This window comes from Arachis duranensis, chromosome 10 (genome assembly GCF_000817695.3).
Source record: "Arachis duranensis cultivar V14167 chromosome 10, aradu.V14167.gnm2.J7QH, whole genome shotgun sequence".
Taxonomy (NCBI): domain Eukaryota; kingdom Viridiplantae; phylum Streptophyta; class Magnoliopsida; order Fabales; family Fabaceae; genus Arachis; species Arachis duranensis.
Genome location: NC_029781.3, coordinates 85,147,430 through 85,162,901, shown reverse-complemented (window position 1 = coordinate 85,162,901; position 15,472 = coordinate 85,147,430). Strand labels below are relative to the sequence as shown.

The window sequence follows — 15,472 nt, the reverse complement described above, 5'->3', positions numbered from 1 at the left end:
ATCTACTACCTTTTTTTAATAATAATAACTATAACACGTCTGAATCGGCCGATTCGACTTGATTAAGCGAAAATAAATTATTGTTAAACCGATTTGGTTCAAGATAACAAACAATTGTTAGCGAACTAATTAAAATTAGAAAATAATAAATAATTAGTAGAAGTAGTGTTTGGTTCTGCAAATAAGATATGACAAGACACAAAATACAGAGATATAAAATTAGTGGTCTTAAATTTTGTTTGACGATGATAAATTAAAATAAATTATAAAAGTCTAATTTATTTTCATTTTTTTATTCAAAAATTTGAAAAGAAAAATATAATAATAAAAAATATAATTATGAAAAATTAACAGAAATAATAAAAAAAATAAAAAAATAAATTGTATCGCTTGTTAGTATTTCTATGTCTTTCTTGAGTCTTTCCAGTCAAGATGGATACAAAATACATAATACATTATTTCAGTGTCTTGGATACAATGTTTCTGTCAATATCTCATCTACCAAACACAATTTTGTGTCTCTGTATCTCTATCTCAGTGTCCCGTGACCGTAAACAAGCGCAACCTAATAAATTAGTTGAAGCAATTTTATTTTTTAGTGATTAACTAATTTAAAATATAAATATATATTAATTCAACAAAATTAAAACTGGATTGAATTTTTTAATCTTTAAACTTTTAAATTTATTGATTTAATTATCATTTCAATTTTCAAAACCTTAATTCAAAATCTGCAAGTAGAGTAAGTATTATTAATGTGTGATGAACATTTGATGTAGAATGTGTTGGGAAGGTCTAGCTCAACGATTTATGCAATAGCACTATTAGCCTCAGGACAAAGTTCCGCTATTACTGGAACCTATGCAGGACAGTACATTATGCAGGTGGGTCAATTTAATCATTTGTGAATAAATACCAACAATCATTACTTTCATTTTTGTTTTTCTTATTTATAAATTTAAATTTTTTAAGAAGAATAATAATACTGAATTCTGTTTTGTTGGTTGGTTGGTGGTACAACAGGGTTTCTTAGACTTGAAGATGAAAAGATGGATTAGGAACTTGATGACTAGGACCATTGCCATAGCACCAAGCCTTGTTGTCTCCATTATTGGTGGCTCCTCCGGCGCCGGTCGACTAATCGTCATCGCATCGGTTTGTATATTCCGTTCTTATTATTTTTTTTGAATTTTTAAATTGTACAGTACACTCATCACCCCCATAAAAATTTGCAGATGATACTTTCTTTTGAGCTTCCGTTTGCTTTAATTCCACTCCTTAAGTTTAGTAGCAGCAGTACCAAGATGGGACCTCACAAGAACTCTATGATAGTGAGTTTTACTCTTCCCTTAATAAATATAATCACTTCAATAGTAGAAAATGTGTCAACTAAATATACAGGACAGAAATAATTAAAAATAATACATTTCTAATGAACATTTCAAAGAAAATCTTGTAACAAAATTTTAGTGCAGATAATTGTCATCTCATGGATCCTAGGATTGGGAATCATAGGCATCAATGTGTACTACCTTATCACTGCCTTCGTGGGTTGGCTAATTCATAATAGTTTGCCAAAGGTGGGAAATGTGTTCATTGGGATCATAGTGTTTCCTCTGATGGCAATCTGTGTCGGCTCAGTTATATACCTAACATTCAGAAAAGACACTGTTGAGACATATATTGAGACCAAGGATAACACAGCAATGCAAACCCATGTGGAAAAGGGGTTCATGAATTCTAATGGTGAGTTAGAGTTGAACCATGGCCCTCTCAGAGAAGATTTAGCTGATATCCCACTACCGGAATAAGGGACTTGAGCTATGTATGTATGAGTCAAGTGCAACACAATTCACAACCAATAAGAACTTCACCACTGACAGCACCGGTACCGTGGGTCTTGCCACCGCCGTTGATGCTGCTGTGGACTGTGAAGCCGCCGCCGCTCCCACTGACGTAGAGGAGAGAAGGAGACGCCGTTGAGCCCGTGCGAGAAAGGGAGCTGCCTTCCGCGTGTCGCCATCATCGAGTCCGAGGCGGAGAGGAGGAGCGCGAGCGGGAGGAAGCAGTCGTCGCCGTCGCCGTCGCCGTTCGTGCTCCGTCATCGCTGCCGTTTGTGAACCAGATGCCATCGCCATCAAAAGCTCCTACCGCCGCCGAGAATCCCGTCACCGTCAGATCCATCGCATTGCCGTTGGGAGGCTTCGAAGGGGGAGAAGAACTTGATTTCGTTACACCCGCTGCGGGAGGGGGAACCAGCTGCGCCTAGGGGTGGCAAAGCGGGCCGGCCTAACTTCAATAAAATTGTTCAAAATAATATTTGTCAATAGAATCATCTTTATTTTAAAAAATAAGTCACATAATTTGAGCAAATATACGAAATTGTAAAATAAAATAAATAAAGTTAATAACTAAAAGAAGAATAAAAATAAAAACAAAAAAAATGTTTGAAAATTTTATAATTATTAATTTTATAATAGTAATAACTTTTTTATTTAATAAAAAAAAAGAAAAATAAAAATCTTCGACCCGGCGGACCGGCCCGCCCCGCCCCGCCAAAACCCGCCAATTTGGCGGTGCGGGTTTGACGGATTTTTTTAATTTGGCGGGCTCCAAATCCTAGTCCGACCCGCATTTTTGGCGGGTTTAGCGGGCCGAGATCCACTACCGCTCTGTTTCTACGTTTTCCCTTTGTTATAGTAAGCCTTTCTGTTCCAAAACCCTCACAGCTAGTGTATATGTGTTATGTTATGTTTTTGGTGAAAATTCTGAGGTGTTGGTAATGTAGGATTGATTCATGGTTGTTGCATGTCGCATTTGGGGTTGCCGCTGTTGCTGCGAGGGTAGAATGGGCTGTGGTTGTGACTGCTGAGGGTATAGGCCGAGAGGAAACGGAATTTCTCATGTAGTTAAGTCGCGAACGAAGTAGGGGCAATTTCTTAAACTTAATTCACTACTAAGAATTATTTTAAGTCGATATTAATAGGGAAAATATATTTTTATGATTTGCAAGTTTTATGAATTGAATTGAGTTGTCTGGAATGAATATAAATGCTAGTTTGAATGGTTTATTGATTGATTGGAGATGTTTAGTTGACTTTTGTACTTGATTTAAGGTTATTATGATGATGATTGAATTGTGACTGTTTCGGATTATTGAGTTGGAAAGTTGGTTTGATTAAATACTATGTAAAGTGATTTTCTTAGTTTAAGGTTAATTTGATATTGAAAATGAATCCACATTTGAAACGATATGAGATATTGGGAATGAGTTTTATTGATTTATCGAAAATGATTTCTGATATTGGAATTAGTCTGAGTTATTGGAAATGGTTGAAAAGAGGTTGAGAATGGTTTGGTTGGGACCCGAAAAGGGTGGCAAAGTTCGACTTTTATGGGAGATGTTGTCGAAATTTTATTATGAAACTTAAGACTGTTTATTTAGGGAAAGGTTGGACTTGAGAAATCGTATTATTTGGTTTTTTATTTATTAAGAAAAGATTTATGTTTGGGTTTGATTTATTAAGGAAAAACTTTATGTTTTGAATGTGATTTATTAAGAAAATATTATGTATTGAGTTTTTACTCATTAAAGAAGACTTTATATTTTGAGTTTGATTAAAGAACTACATTTTAAGGAATTATTATTCAAGGAGTTTATTAATTTTAAAGAACAAGTTTGATTGTCATCCTCCCTAAAGTCTAGAGACTCTGCCGTGAGATTTACTTAATAAATGATTCTTTTTAGTCTTTTGAAAGAGGTTTAAATCTGAAATGGTTTTGAAGTTGGTGTTGGTTTTAAATAAAAATGATTTGAGTTCGATTTATTAAGAAAAGGAATCTCTGCCACAGGAGAGCAGAGAACAAAGATTGAAAGAATGTATTAACTAGAGGGATCTTTGCCACAGTAGAGCAGAGGGCAAAGATTAAAATAGATTTGAATGCTGTTTCGGCCTTAGTGTCAAGTGTCTAGTTAGGACGGCGATGCGTAACACTCACTTGACACTATAAGGACGGCTCCGTGAGGACGGCGATGTGTAATGCTCACTGGAGACCGAAAGGGATGTTACGGCTCAGGAAGGATGGCGATGCGTAACGCTCACTAGAGACTGGAAGGAAGGTTTCCCCATGAGGACGGCGATACGTAACACTCATGGAGGGGACGTTGGCTGAGATAAGGACGGCTGTACGAAACGCTTATCTCAGGACCAGTGTCGAGAATCGGGCAACAAACCGATACATGAGCTCATGGTCTGTATAGGACTAGACATGCATCATACTTGTTTACACATTTGCATTTGGTTGTGTGTGCTTGTTTGTTTTGGTTTGCTTATCTGATAAATTATGTTCAACTAGTAACTATGATACTTGTTGTACTTGTTCTTTAAATGTGTTTGCTTTGTATCTGCTTGTGCTTGTGGTTGATTTTCTATTTTGAGGATTTGATGGTGGATTGGTGATAACGGTGATGGTGGTTTGGTTTGATTTGGGCCGGAGGCCATGCTTGACTGGATTAGAGATAAGTTCTGGTTAAAATGTTATTTTACATGAAATTTTTGTAAGAGAAATACGAATTTTAGATTTGAATAACAAATTGATAAATCACTATGTTTTGAAAATAGTTTTCATTTATAATATCTTCTTACGACATTTCTCAAAATCCTCTGCTGAGAACCCTTTCGAGGGTGATGTACTCATCTCCTACAGACTTCTCCTTTCAGGGAACGGACGAAAAAGCTCATAAAGAATTTTTTTTTAAGTTTAGCTTCTGCGATATGGATGTATTAGTTCCGTTATTATTTATTCTTCCCTCGTCATTAATATTATAATTATGTAAGAGGGATAGGAGTTGTATGATTTATATGTATATAATAATATAAGTTACTTGGGTAAGGAGTTTAGTTTATGTATATGCTTGTTTGTTTTATTGTAAAAGTATTTTTTCGATTTTTCAATTAAAACAGCGACACGGTTTCAAGTCAAGGGCTCATATTTTATTATTAAGTACATGAAGTCGTCGTAATACATCTTGCTATCAGAGTGGTACAGCCGGAAGCGTGACATTCTGATAGTGAGAGTGTTACAAGTATTACATTAAATCAGACCCTTAGATTTGCATATGATGGGAACACGCATGCGACAATCAGACGGCCAAATTTGAGGCTTTAGAGATCGGACGAACAAAATTATGTCCTCGAATCTGAGCCTCATATTTGTTAGCCACGAGAATCCGAGAGACATGATTGAATTAGAGAAGATCGAATAGTCAAAAAGTGGTCCGCAAATCTGAGCCTCAGATTTGTGTCATTTCCCAGGTGTCGCGCATACAACTGGTTGGTGTAGAGTGTGTGGGATACGAGAGTCCTCTCTTTCTTCTTTCTTCTTTCTCTCGCGATCCCTTCACTCTTCACTCTCATTCCTTTCACTCTCACCACAAACCTCAACAAAACAACCTCCCTCAAACCAAATTTCTTATTTTACCTTATTAAAATCATAATGCCAAAAAAGCAAAAAAATTAAAAAAATTGATAATCTTAAATTTAACATTATTAATATCTTAGTTAACCTAACGATGTAAGTATTTTTTTATTTTTTAATATAAATATTAAAATAATAATATTGTACATTTAATGTTATTTTTAATAGTTAAATGATAATATTAAAATGTATTGTGTGTAGATAAATATATATATATATATATATTTAAATGTAGTTAGTTTACGTTATTAATAAGTCACCAAAAAAAGTTTACGTTATTAATAATAATAATCTGTGGGTGTAGTTAGATAATTAGATTATTAATTGTATTCGTTAGAGCATGATGGTAATTAGAATTTAGTTTGTTGGTGAATTTTAGTGATAATATTTTATATTAGAATATTTGCTTATTTTTGTTTAGTGTTAGTGTCATAACAATTTAATTAAGTAATGTTTTTAAATTAAAATTAATAGAATTTAATTTAGAATTTGTGGATAATTTGATTAATTATTTTAGATGGTATGAGAATATAAATTAGAATTGTTAGTTTAATTTATTAACTATACTTGTATGTAATAGAATAGATATATAGCAATTTGAATTTTAACTTTTCGATAAAGTTAAGATTAATGATAAAGTTAAAATGCTAATAAAAATAAATAGTTATATTTTTATAGTTATTTTAATGTTATTTGTTAGAGATTAGAACTAATTATTACCACAATGTTAATAATTAATAAGCCACTGAAAATAATTATTATTTAAGTTTTATTTTAAAATATAATTAATTATTTTATTTTTATGTATGTATGTGTGTAGGATAAACTTATTTATTAATTATATTTTGTTACTATGTGTTTTTAGAAATAAGATATATATAATCTGTCTGAATATTATTGATAACAAAATTAGTTATAATGATAATTAAGTTAAAATTAATTTAGTAAATAATTTTATTAATTATACTAGTTAGTTTAGTATAGAGATTAGTTTATTGTAGAGGTTAAATTAATTTTTTTTAATGTCATGTTAATTTAATGTTAATTATGATAATATATATTTATAATTTTTAAATTTTAAATTAGAGAGATATAATATAAATATATATATACACATGAATTTAAGTATATAAATATAATTTGAAATTTGAAAATTACACATACAAAAAATAAACAAATACGTAAAATATGCAAAATTATAATACGATTTATATTAGATATCTAAAAAAATAATAGGTCATCACTAATTGCATAAAGAACTTAATAACAATTATGCTATTTTATGCTAAACTTAACTATTTTTATGCTATAAAACTATCATATAATTATCTAAATTACATACATGCATTCATGTATTTAGAAAATTTTGGTGCATACATAGCCTCTAGATCCAACGCGCGCATAAAAGATGGCTCTTCGAACGGACGTTGGTCTGTTAGTGCATTTGCCACCTCCGCGACGTCCGCCTCCATGGTATCATCAGATTCATCGTCATTTTCATTTGGATCAACAACCTTATAGTTAATTGCTTTCAAACTCATCCTTGTTGTTACTATTGTAATTTCTCTATTCTATATTTCGATCGGCTTCAGATTATTCAAACTCAATGTACAGCTCAATAAACGACACTTGTGATCGAATTTCATAATAGATTAAAACATCTCTTGCATGCTCGTCTGGTCGGTAACATATTTTGTTTGAAAACGAACGAACCCACCAAAAACTGATACAAAATCAATACCGATACGAAATGCTCGATATTCTCTTTGATATATGATCATCTATTCTTTCAAAATAACACATTTAAGTTCGTCAAATGGCAATATAAAAGAAACAATAGGATCACAAGGATTTTCACATATAAATCTTACTCTCTCGAGTGTTTATAACAAAATCTGACTATTATAGTATAATTTTAACATAACTCTATCTTTCATTTTTTTTTAAACTAATATTGCTCTTCTCCTCGCTGGTTCATATTAAAAAAAGTGATAAGAACAAACTGAAAACGGTAACTAAAAAGAAGAAGAGGGTGAATTGAAGAAGATGAAGTTTGCGCAAGTGGCCCACAAGAATATATATATACATATATAAATCGAACTCTCAGACTTGCATTTTCCTAATTTTAAATTTTTTTATTTCATAATTCTAACCCATCGATTTGAGCTTTTTGATATTTTTTTATTTTTTTTTCACAAAATTAACCCACCGATTTATTTCACGTTGAAAATAAAAAAAATAACCTCCCAAAAATCAAAGATTCAGATTTGTTCTCCGCTGAGTTTTTATATTGTATTTGGTTTAAAGTATACTAGATTGAATTATGCTTTAGTATTATATTTAATTTAAAATAAATATAAAATTAAGGGATAAATTTAAAATTTAAAAAGTTAAATAAAACTATTTTTGAGAAAAAATTATATTAAAGTTTCAATCTCCATTCTTAAAAATTTTAATATTCTATGTCCTTACTGTTTTAAAAGTATTAAAAAGACTGAAATTTTATGTCCTAAAGGCTAAAACTGAAATTTTAATTCCAGATTTTAATCACTTGATACAATACTAGTCTTAATTCTTTAATCTCAGTTCCACTATTTAAAAATAAATGCTACCATAAAGAGTTTGAAGTAATAGATAGAATTGATAAAATAAGTTATAGAAATAAACCAAATCTAAATAATGTGTTTTGATAAATAACTAGACATATTATAAGTAAAAATATTATTTAATTTGTAAAATAAATAGGATATAACAAGCATTTTGATTCCATTATCTATTATTTCGAAATATGAAACATTTTAAATATGAATTCATCTTGGAAATATTATGATGAAGAAGATGACAAAATTTTAATCGTGTTATGATTTTAAGGTACGATTATTTCATTTTTTTAAAGAGATATTTATTCTTACATTTAGTTATTATATGGTGGATGACAATACTCTCGCAGAATATAATAAAATCAATAAATTTTTTAGTTAGCAATAATAAGAAATCCTTAACTCTCTTGAACAAATAAAAATTCTCAATAATTAAAATACACACTTGATTAGTATGTATTTTAAAATAGTAGATGTTATTGCCTAGTTCTGCCAATGTATAGCTCGTCTTCCGATGAACGTTTGTAAGCTCTTTTGTCAAGATGAGGTATACGTCAGAAATGAGAAAAACAAGGGAGTGGGTACCTACAAAAGGCACTCTGACGCTCAAGTGAGTAAGTGAGTAATAAGTTCTTTCTTAAAAAAATGTTATATCTCATAAACTTCTTACCATTCCCTTTTATTGAGAGGTGAGGAATGACCGTTGTGATTTTGAGTAATTGTATTTTGATTGGGGAGTAAAACCATACGACATTTTGGTGCAGTTTTTAATGGCCAATCTGTAACGTTTGTGGCTGAGTTATAACTTCTATGGCCGAGATATAGCTCTGTAACCGATGTATAACGGTCATATCACAGCTCCCAAACTTGACCTGATAGTATTTTTTATGAAACAGGTTGAGCTTTTCAAGAATGAGTTATAATTCGGTGTTTTGATGATGGTAAGGAGCCTTGAGATCAACATGTTTTATTAAAAAAGGGGTTATCAATAAATGTGACTGTTTTAATTTTTTCAAAAGAAAATGAAGTGTCTTGTCATTAAAAGCTAGTGGTGGTTTTCGATGTGGCTTTATTACCGTTGGTTGTTGTTTGTAAACAACTGTTGAGATTTCTTTAGAACTTAAAAGAGAAAGTGGGTTTATTAAATCTTTTGGAAACTTATAAGTCTTTAATTAAGGCTTTTTGGGTTTTATTGAAAATGTGGATTTGAAGAGCCAAGGATGAGTAAAAGAGGTTAGCTTTCTTTTCATTTGCATTTAACTTGTTGTTTCCCTTCTTTCTTTTTGTTTTGGGTAACAATGGGGGATAAGAAGGGAAAGGGTGTTTCCAAAATTGAGGATGATGATTCATATGACTGGGTTAATGAGGATGTTAAGATTCGTGGCTCATTGTTTACTGATAAGGGAAGTGTAGGCGAAATTGATGTGTCTAAGATAGTGAGGGTTAGGTGTCGTGTAGAGTTACTGCCATGCACGAGGGCTGAATGAGTGTTTCATAGAAAAAGAGATTTTGAATATTTTTATATGTACAACTGTGTTCTTGAAGAGTTGTGTGTGAAGTTGCCCTTTACAGGCTTTGAGTGTGATGTTTTGAAGCAGCTTAATTGTGCTCCATCTCAACTCCATCTGAATAGATGGGATTTTCTTAGAAGCTTTAAGATTTTGATGGAATTTTTGGAGATTAAACCATCTCTGGAACTGTTTTTCTCTCTTTTTCAAGCTAAGACAGTTTGAAAAGGAGTGTGGGTAAACTTGAATAGTTCTCCTGGGTTTGGGGTTTTTAAGCTCTATAAGTTTTCGTTTAAAGACTTTAAAGAGTTGTTTTTGAAAGTGAAAGCTGTTGATGAAGATTTCCCTTTTTATTTGGATGAGCACTTAGGTGAGAAATTTCTTTTGTATTGGTGTTCTCAACCACAATAGATATTAGGTCCGGAGTATATTTCTCCTTGGGATGAGTGTATAATAGCATATCTCGTTGAATTTGTTGACAGAGGGGATCTGATATCTGTTTTTGAGTTGCTTCCCTAGGAAGAAGATAAGGCATTGGTGATTAACTATATTGGTGAGAATGTGATTATTTGCTGTTTTTGCTTGTAGATTTGGTCTTTTGTTTGATGTTTGGTGGTTTTATTTGTAGGTGGTAAGTATCCTAGTGTTTCTGCCTCGAACTTGAGGGCTCAGTTGAAGACGAAGAATTTGGATAAGGAAGGGTCGTATTCGAATCCAGAAAAGGTTGACGCATCTTTTGAGGAACTCTTGGCTTTTGTTACGAATCATGAGAAACTACATGGATTCGCCGAGGACGGTAATGGTTCTTCTGTTTGGGATAAATAAATTCCCTTTCATGGTGGTAGCTAATGAAGTTCTACAGTTTCCCTATAACTAAGCTCTTGTTGAGGAGGTCGGGAGTGTTGCTGTCGACCAGTATTTGCAGGTATAGAGGATTCATTTTGTTGTTTTATTTTTGGAAAACCGATCAGTTTTTTATATAAAGCTTTTTTTTTGTAGGTTCTGGGTTTGCAGTTGGCTACTATTGGGCGTACCCAGAAAGTTCAACATAAGAAGCTTTTAGACAAGAGTGGAGAATTGTTCAGTTTAAAAGAGTAGCTTGACTTGAAAGAGATAGTGATAGAGGATTTGAGGAAGAAATTGGCCACTAAAGAGGAGGATCTGAAGTCGGAGAAGAGCAAACATAATAAAGATGTAGAGACACTAAGAAAGAAGGATGAAGAACTTTTGCTGATGATTGAGGTAACAATGAAAATAAAAGAGATGGAGAAGAACAAAGATCAAAATTCTTGATGCTTTTGCGGAGGGATTTGAGCGTGCAGTAACGCAGGCAAAATTTATTGCTTCTGAGGTGGACTATTAACAAATGGAGCCTGGTAAGGTAGTGCGAGATGGTGCACTTGTGGACGACGATGAAGGCGTGGAGGAAGAAGATGAAAATTTGAAGTGAACCTGTTTCTGATTTTTAACTTATGTTTGTTTGCCAATTTTGGCTTTTGTAATAGACAATATTGTGATTAGGTTTGTTTTGAAAACATTGTAGTGAGGAACTGTTTGCAATCTGTTTTGATTTGTGCAAATTTCTGACTTTGTTTTGTAATATGGTAGTTTGACTTTAGGCATAACTTACCCTTGGTATGTATGTCCCTGTTTATTTAGGGATTTGATTAATTGAACGAGAGTGTCTCATTTGTGTTTGAGATCTGATGTGGGCAAGTGTTTGAACCTGCCGTTGGTGATTTGTTCCCTGTTTTGGGATTGATTTGTTGAAATTAGATTGTTTGTATGAGTATGACTCGTTTAGTCACCTTTGAGGGTGATTTGGTAATTTTGTGTTGTTTGCGCATGTGAAAAATGATGCAACGTTGATTTGCTTTTGTATTGCAAATGGATGAATGTGGTCAGTTGTTCGATTGTTCAGGTGAAAAAGTTTTTATGACTTTAAGTCATTTGTATAAAATCTGCATCAGAAGTTGCTATAACAGTAGACAAATTGTAATAAATAGTAGAATAATCATAGTTCGGCCTTTATCTATCCAGAATATTGTATTCATATGACCTTTAATTACAAAGGTGCAGATAGGCTTGCCTCGTAAACCTCTTCAAGCAAAACCCGCTTTGGAAAAAATCTTGTTAGTAGGAAAAAGAGTACAAGCATGTCCCTGTCTTTTTAGCTATAATAATGCTTAAAAGAAGAAATGTTCCAAGAGTTAGGTAACAGAGTACCGTCTAAGGTTTTGAGTTTATAAGCTCCTTTTCCGAGTACTTCTAGAATTCTGAATGGACCTTCCCATTTAGCTGCGAGCTTCCAATGGGATGGAGGTCGTCTGACTTTTTTTCAGTTTTCCTGAGCACCAAATCTCCGACCTGGAATGAGCGAGGGTGAACTTTCTGATTATATTTTTGAGCAATGCTCTGTTGCATTTCTCGGTGTTGGATAGAGGTTATATCTTGGATTTTTTGATTAAGTCTAGTTCTGTCGCCGAGCTTCATCATGGTCGGTTGCTTGTGTCCTTAGCGAGGATTGAGAGATCTCCAAAGAGATCATTGCCTTGGAGCCATAGACTAAGGCAAAAGGGGTTTCTTTTGTTGTAGAGTGAGTGGTGGTATTATATCCTCATAGTATTTCTGGTATAAGCTCTGCCCAGAGTCCTTTGGCATCATCTAGCTTCTTTCTTAAGGCATGTAGGACGACTTTGTTGGTGGCCTCAACTAATCCGTTGGTCTGCGGATGTTCTACTGAGGAAAAGTGTTGTCTGATTTTCAAGTTTTGCAAGAAAGATTTGAAATTTTGGTCCGCGAACTGGCGGCCATTGTCAGTAATAATGTGGTGGGGGATACCAAATCTACATATGATCTTCCAAATAAATGAAATCATTTGTTTTGATGTGATCTTTGCTAATGGTTGTGTTTCAATCCATTTTGAAAAGTAGTCAATTGCTACAACTAAAAATTTTATCTGTCCCGGTACAATAGGAAAAGGCCTGAGGATATCAATCCCCCATTGATAGAATGGCCAGCATACCTTGGAATTATGTAACAATTCGGCCTTGGCGTGTATGATCGGAGCATGTTGCTGGCAGTTTTTGTAGGTTTTTACTTTTTGCTGGCTGTCTTTGTTTAAGGTTAGCCAGAAAAATCCGGCTCGGAGTATTTTAGAGGATAAGCTCCTTGCTCCTATGTGTGTCCCACAAATTCCTTCGTGAACTTCTGCTAGAGCAAGATCGGCTTCTAACCTGTTTAGACATTTTAAAAGAGGTCGAGTATAGGCTCGCTTATATAGATTATTGTGTAACAGCGTAAAAAATGAGGATTGTCTCCTGAATTTTCTCAGCTTAGTGATTTCAGGAGGAATTTGTCTTGTTTTTAGGTAATGGATGTAAGGCTGTCGTCAGTCATCCTTGTCAAGGTCTTTGCAAATGTTATTAATGCTTGGTGCAATTAGAGTAGATTGTAGAAGAGTAGTGTTATGTGATTGTGTGCTAGCGAGCTTGGACAAGATGTCTACTCGATGGTTTTGTTCTCTTGGAATATGATGTATTTTAAAATTTGAAAAATGAGCTATCAGTGTTTTGACAATATTTAAGTATTTTGCTAAAAGAGGATCTTTTACTTGAAAAGTTTTGTTTACTTATTGTATTACTAGTAAGGAGTCACAGTGTACCTTTATCGCTGAAATGTTTAATTCAATGGATAACCTTAAGTTAGCAATAATTGCTTCATATTCGTCTTGATTGTTGCTGGCCTTGAAAGAAAAATGTATAGAGTGCTCTAGGACGATGCTATTTTGATTTTCTAATAAGATTCCGGCCCCTGATCCTTGAGGATTGGAAGCACCGTCAACATATAACGTCAATTCTGTTTCATTATCATCGGAATTGGGGATGGTGAACTCGGCGACAAAGTCAGCTAGGTATTGTGATTTGATAGATCCTCTAGATTGGTAATTGATATCAAATTCTGATAGTTCGATGGACCACTTTATTAATCTGCCAGCTAGCTCGGGATTTGTAAGGACTTGTCTTAGTGGCTGGTCGGTCCGGACGTTGATGGTATGGCTCTGAAAGTAAGGTCGGAGACGTCTGGCTGAAAAGATTAGTGCGAGAGCGAGCTTTTCTATTTTTGGGTAGCGAAGCTCGGCACTCTGCAAAGATTTATTTGTAAAATACACAGGTTGTTGGATTTTGTTCCTTTCTGTAACAAGAACAGAACTTATTGCCGAGTTAGTTATAGACAGATAAAGGTAAAGCTGTTCTCCAAACTGTGGCTTTTTTAAAATAGGAGGTTTTGAAAGTATGTTCTTCAAATCTTAAAAAGCGTTTTCGCATTCATCGTCCCATTTAAATTTGTTTTTCTTCTTTAGTGACTGAAAAAAGTAAAAAGATTTAAAAGCTAGACATGGTAAGAATCTGGACAAAGCAGCGAGCCTCCCTATGAGTCTTTAGACTTCTTTGATCGATTGAGGACTTTGCATCTCTAAAATAGCTCTGCACTTTTCGAGGTTTGCTTCTATTCCTCGGCTAGTTAACATAAAGCCGAGGAATTTTCCTCCTTAAACACTAAAAGCACATTTCTCAGGATTCAACCTCATATTGTATTTTCGGATCTGTCCAAAAATCTCGGCAAGGTCGTCTACGTGAGATTTGTCGACTGTTGTTTTTGTGACTATGTCATCAACGTATACCTCGACATTCCGGCCGATTTGTTTCGCGAAGACCTTGTCCATGAGTCTTTGATATGTTGCTCTTACATTCTTAAGGCCAAAAGGCATAATCTTATAACAATAGTTACCATATTCCGTTATGAAAGCTGTTTTTTATTGGTCTGATGGATGCATGAGGATCTAATTATGACCAGATTATGCATCCATGAAACTTAAAGTTCAAAAACTAGAAGAGTTATCAACTAAAGCATCAATAGAGGGTAAAGGGTATGCATCTTTAAGGCATGCTTTATTTAAATAAGTAAAGTCGACGCACATGCGCCATTTACTGTTATGTTTCTTTACCATGACAACATTAGTTAACCATGTTGTGAATCTGATATCTTGGAAGAAGTTTGCATCGATGAGCTTCTTGGTTTCTTCCATGGATGCTTGCTTCTTTTCCATTCCAAGGTTGCGTTTTTTTCTGGGCCATAGGTCGGACTGACAGGTTTATAGCCAGTTTATGAGATATTGCTGATGGATCAATCCCTGGCATGTCTGTTGGTGTCAGCATGTTGTTGGAGAAACTGAACGAGCTTTTCCCTTTCGGCTCCATGAATGGTTGACCCTACAAAAGTAAACTTTTTTGGATCATTAGTTAAGTTAACTTTTGTTAGTTCTTCGTTTGGTGTCGATCGGTCTTGAAGCTCAGTGCGGGGGTCTAGTTTGGCCAAAAGAGGGAGGTAAATGGATTTGTGGATGGCATTGACTTGTGTTCCTCTATCTCTATTTGGCAGCTTCATATTGAAGTTATAATAATGCCGAGCTTCGCGGTGATCACTGTGAACTGTAGCAATAAGATTATCCTACACATGAAACTTTAGACAAAGATGAATTGTAGATACAATTGCACCAAACTTATTCAAAAAAGGTCTGCCAAGTATCAAATTATATGGACTGAAACAATCAACCACAAGATACTGGACATCTTGGGTTTTAGATAGAGGGTGCTCACCGAGTGTGGTTTGTAACCACACTGAACCTGGTACTCGTTCGCCTGAGAAGCCGACGAGGTCGCCAGTTGATGGTTGGAGTATGTTATTGCTTAACTTCATCTTCTAAAATGTAAAACAAAACAGGACATCGGCACTACTTCCGGGTCTAGTAGCACCTTCCGAACTATTAGATCTCCCAGTTGAAAGGAGATAACAACTGGGTTGTGTAAATTAAGCTCGGTTGAG

The 15,472-nt window shown here is 34.1% G+C and overlaps 1 protein-coding gene across 1 annotated transcript; it reads left to right on the top strand.

Annotated features, from left to right (window-relative positions):
* Positions 1-762: 762 nt before the first annotated feature.
* LOC107470537 (metal transporter Nramp5-like) lies at positions 763-1,826 on the top strand. Its single transcript, XM_016089935.3, has 4 exons — positions 763-884; positions 1,024-1,155; positions 1,236-1,331; positions 1,476-1,826. The coding sequence occupies exons 1-4, from the start codon at positions 879-881 to the stop codon at positions 1,809-1,811; spliced, it is 570 nt and encodes a 189-aa protein (XP_015945421.2). The 5' UTR covers positions 763-878; the 3' UTR covers positions 1,812-1,826.
* Positions 1,827-15,472: the final 13,646 nt, after the last annotated feature.

Excerpts from the sequence above, each read along its gene's own strand:
- LOC107470537 (XM_016089935.3), top strand. Across the intron at positions 1,156-1,235 it reads GACTAATCGTCATCGCATCG|ATGATACTTTCTTTTGAGCT; the intron begins GTTTGTATATTC and ends AAAAATTTGCAG. Across the intron at positions 1,332-1,475 it reads CTCACAAGAACTCTATGATA|ATAATTGTCATCTCATGGAT; the intron begins GTGAGTTTTACT and ends ATTTTAGTGCAG.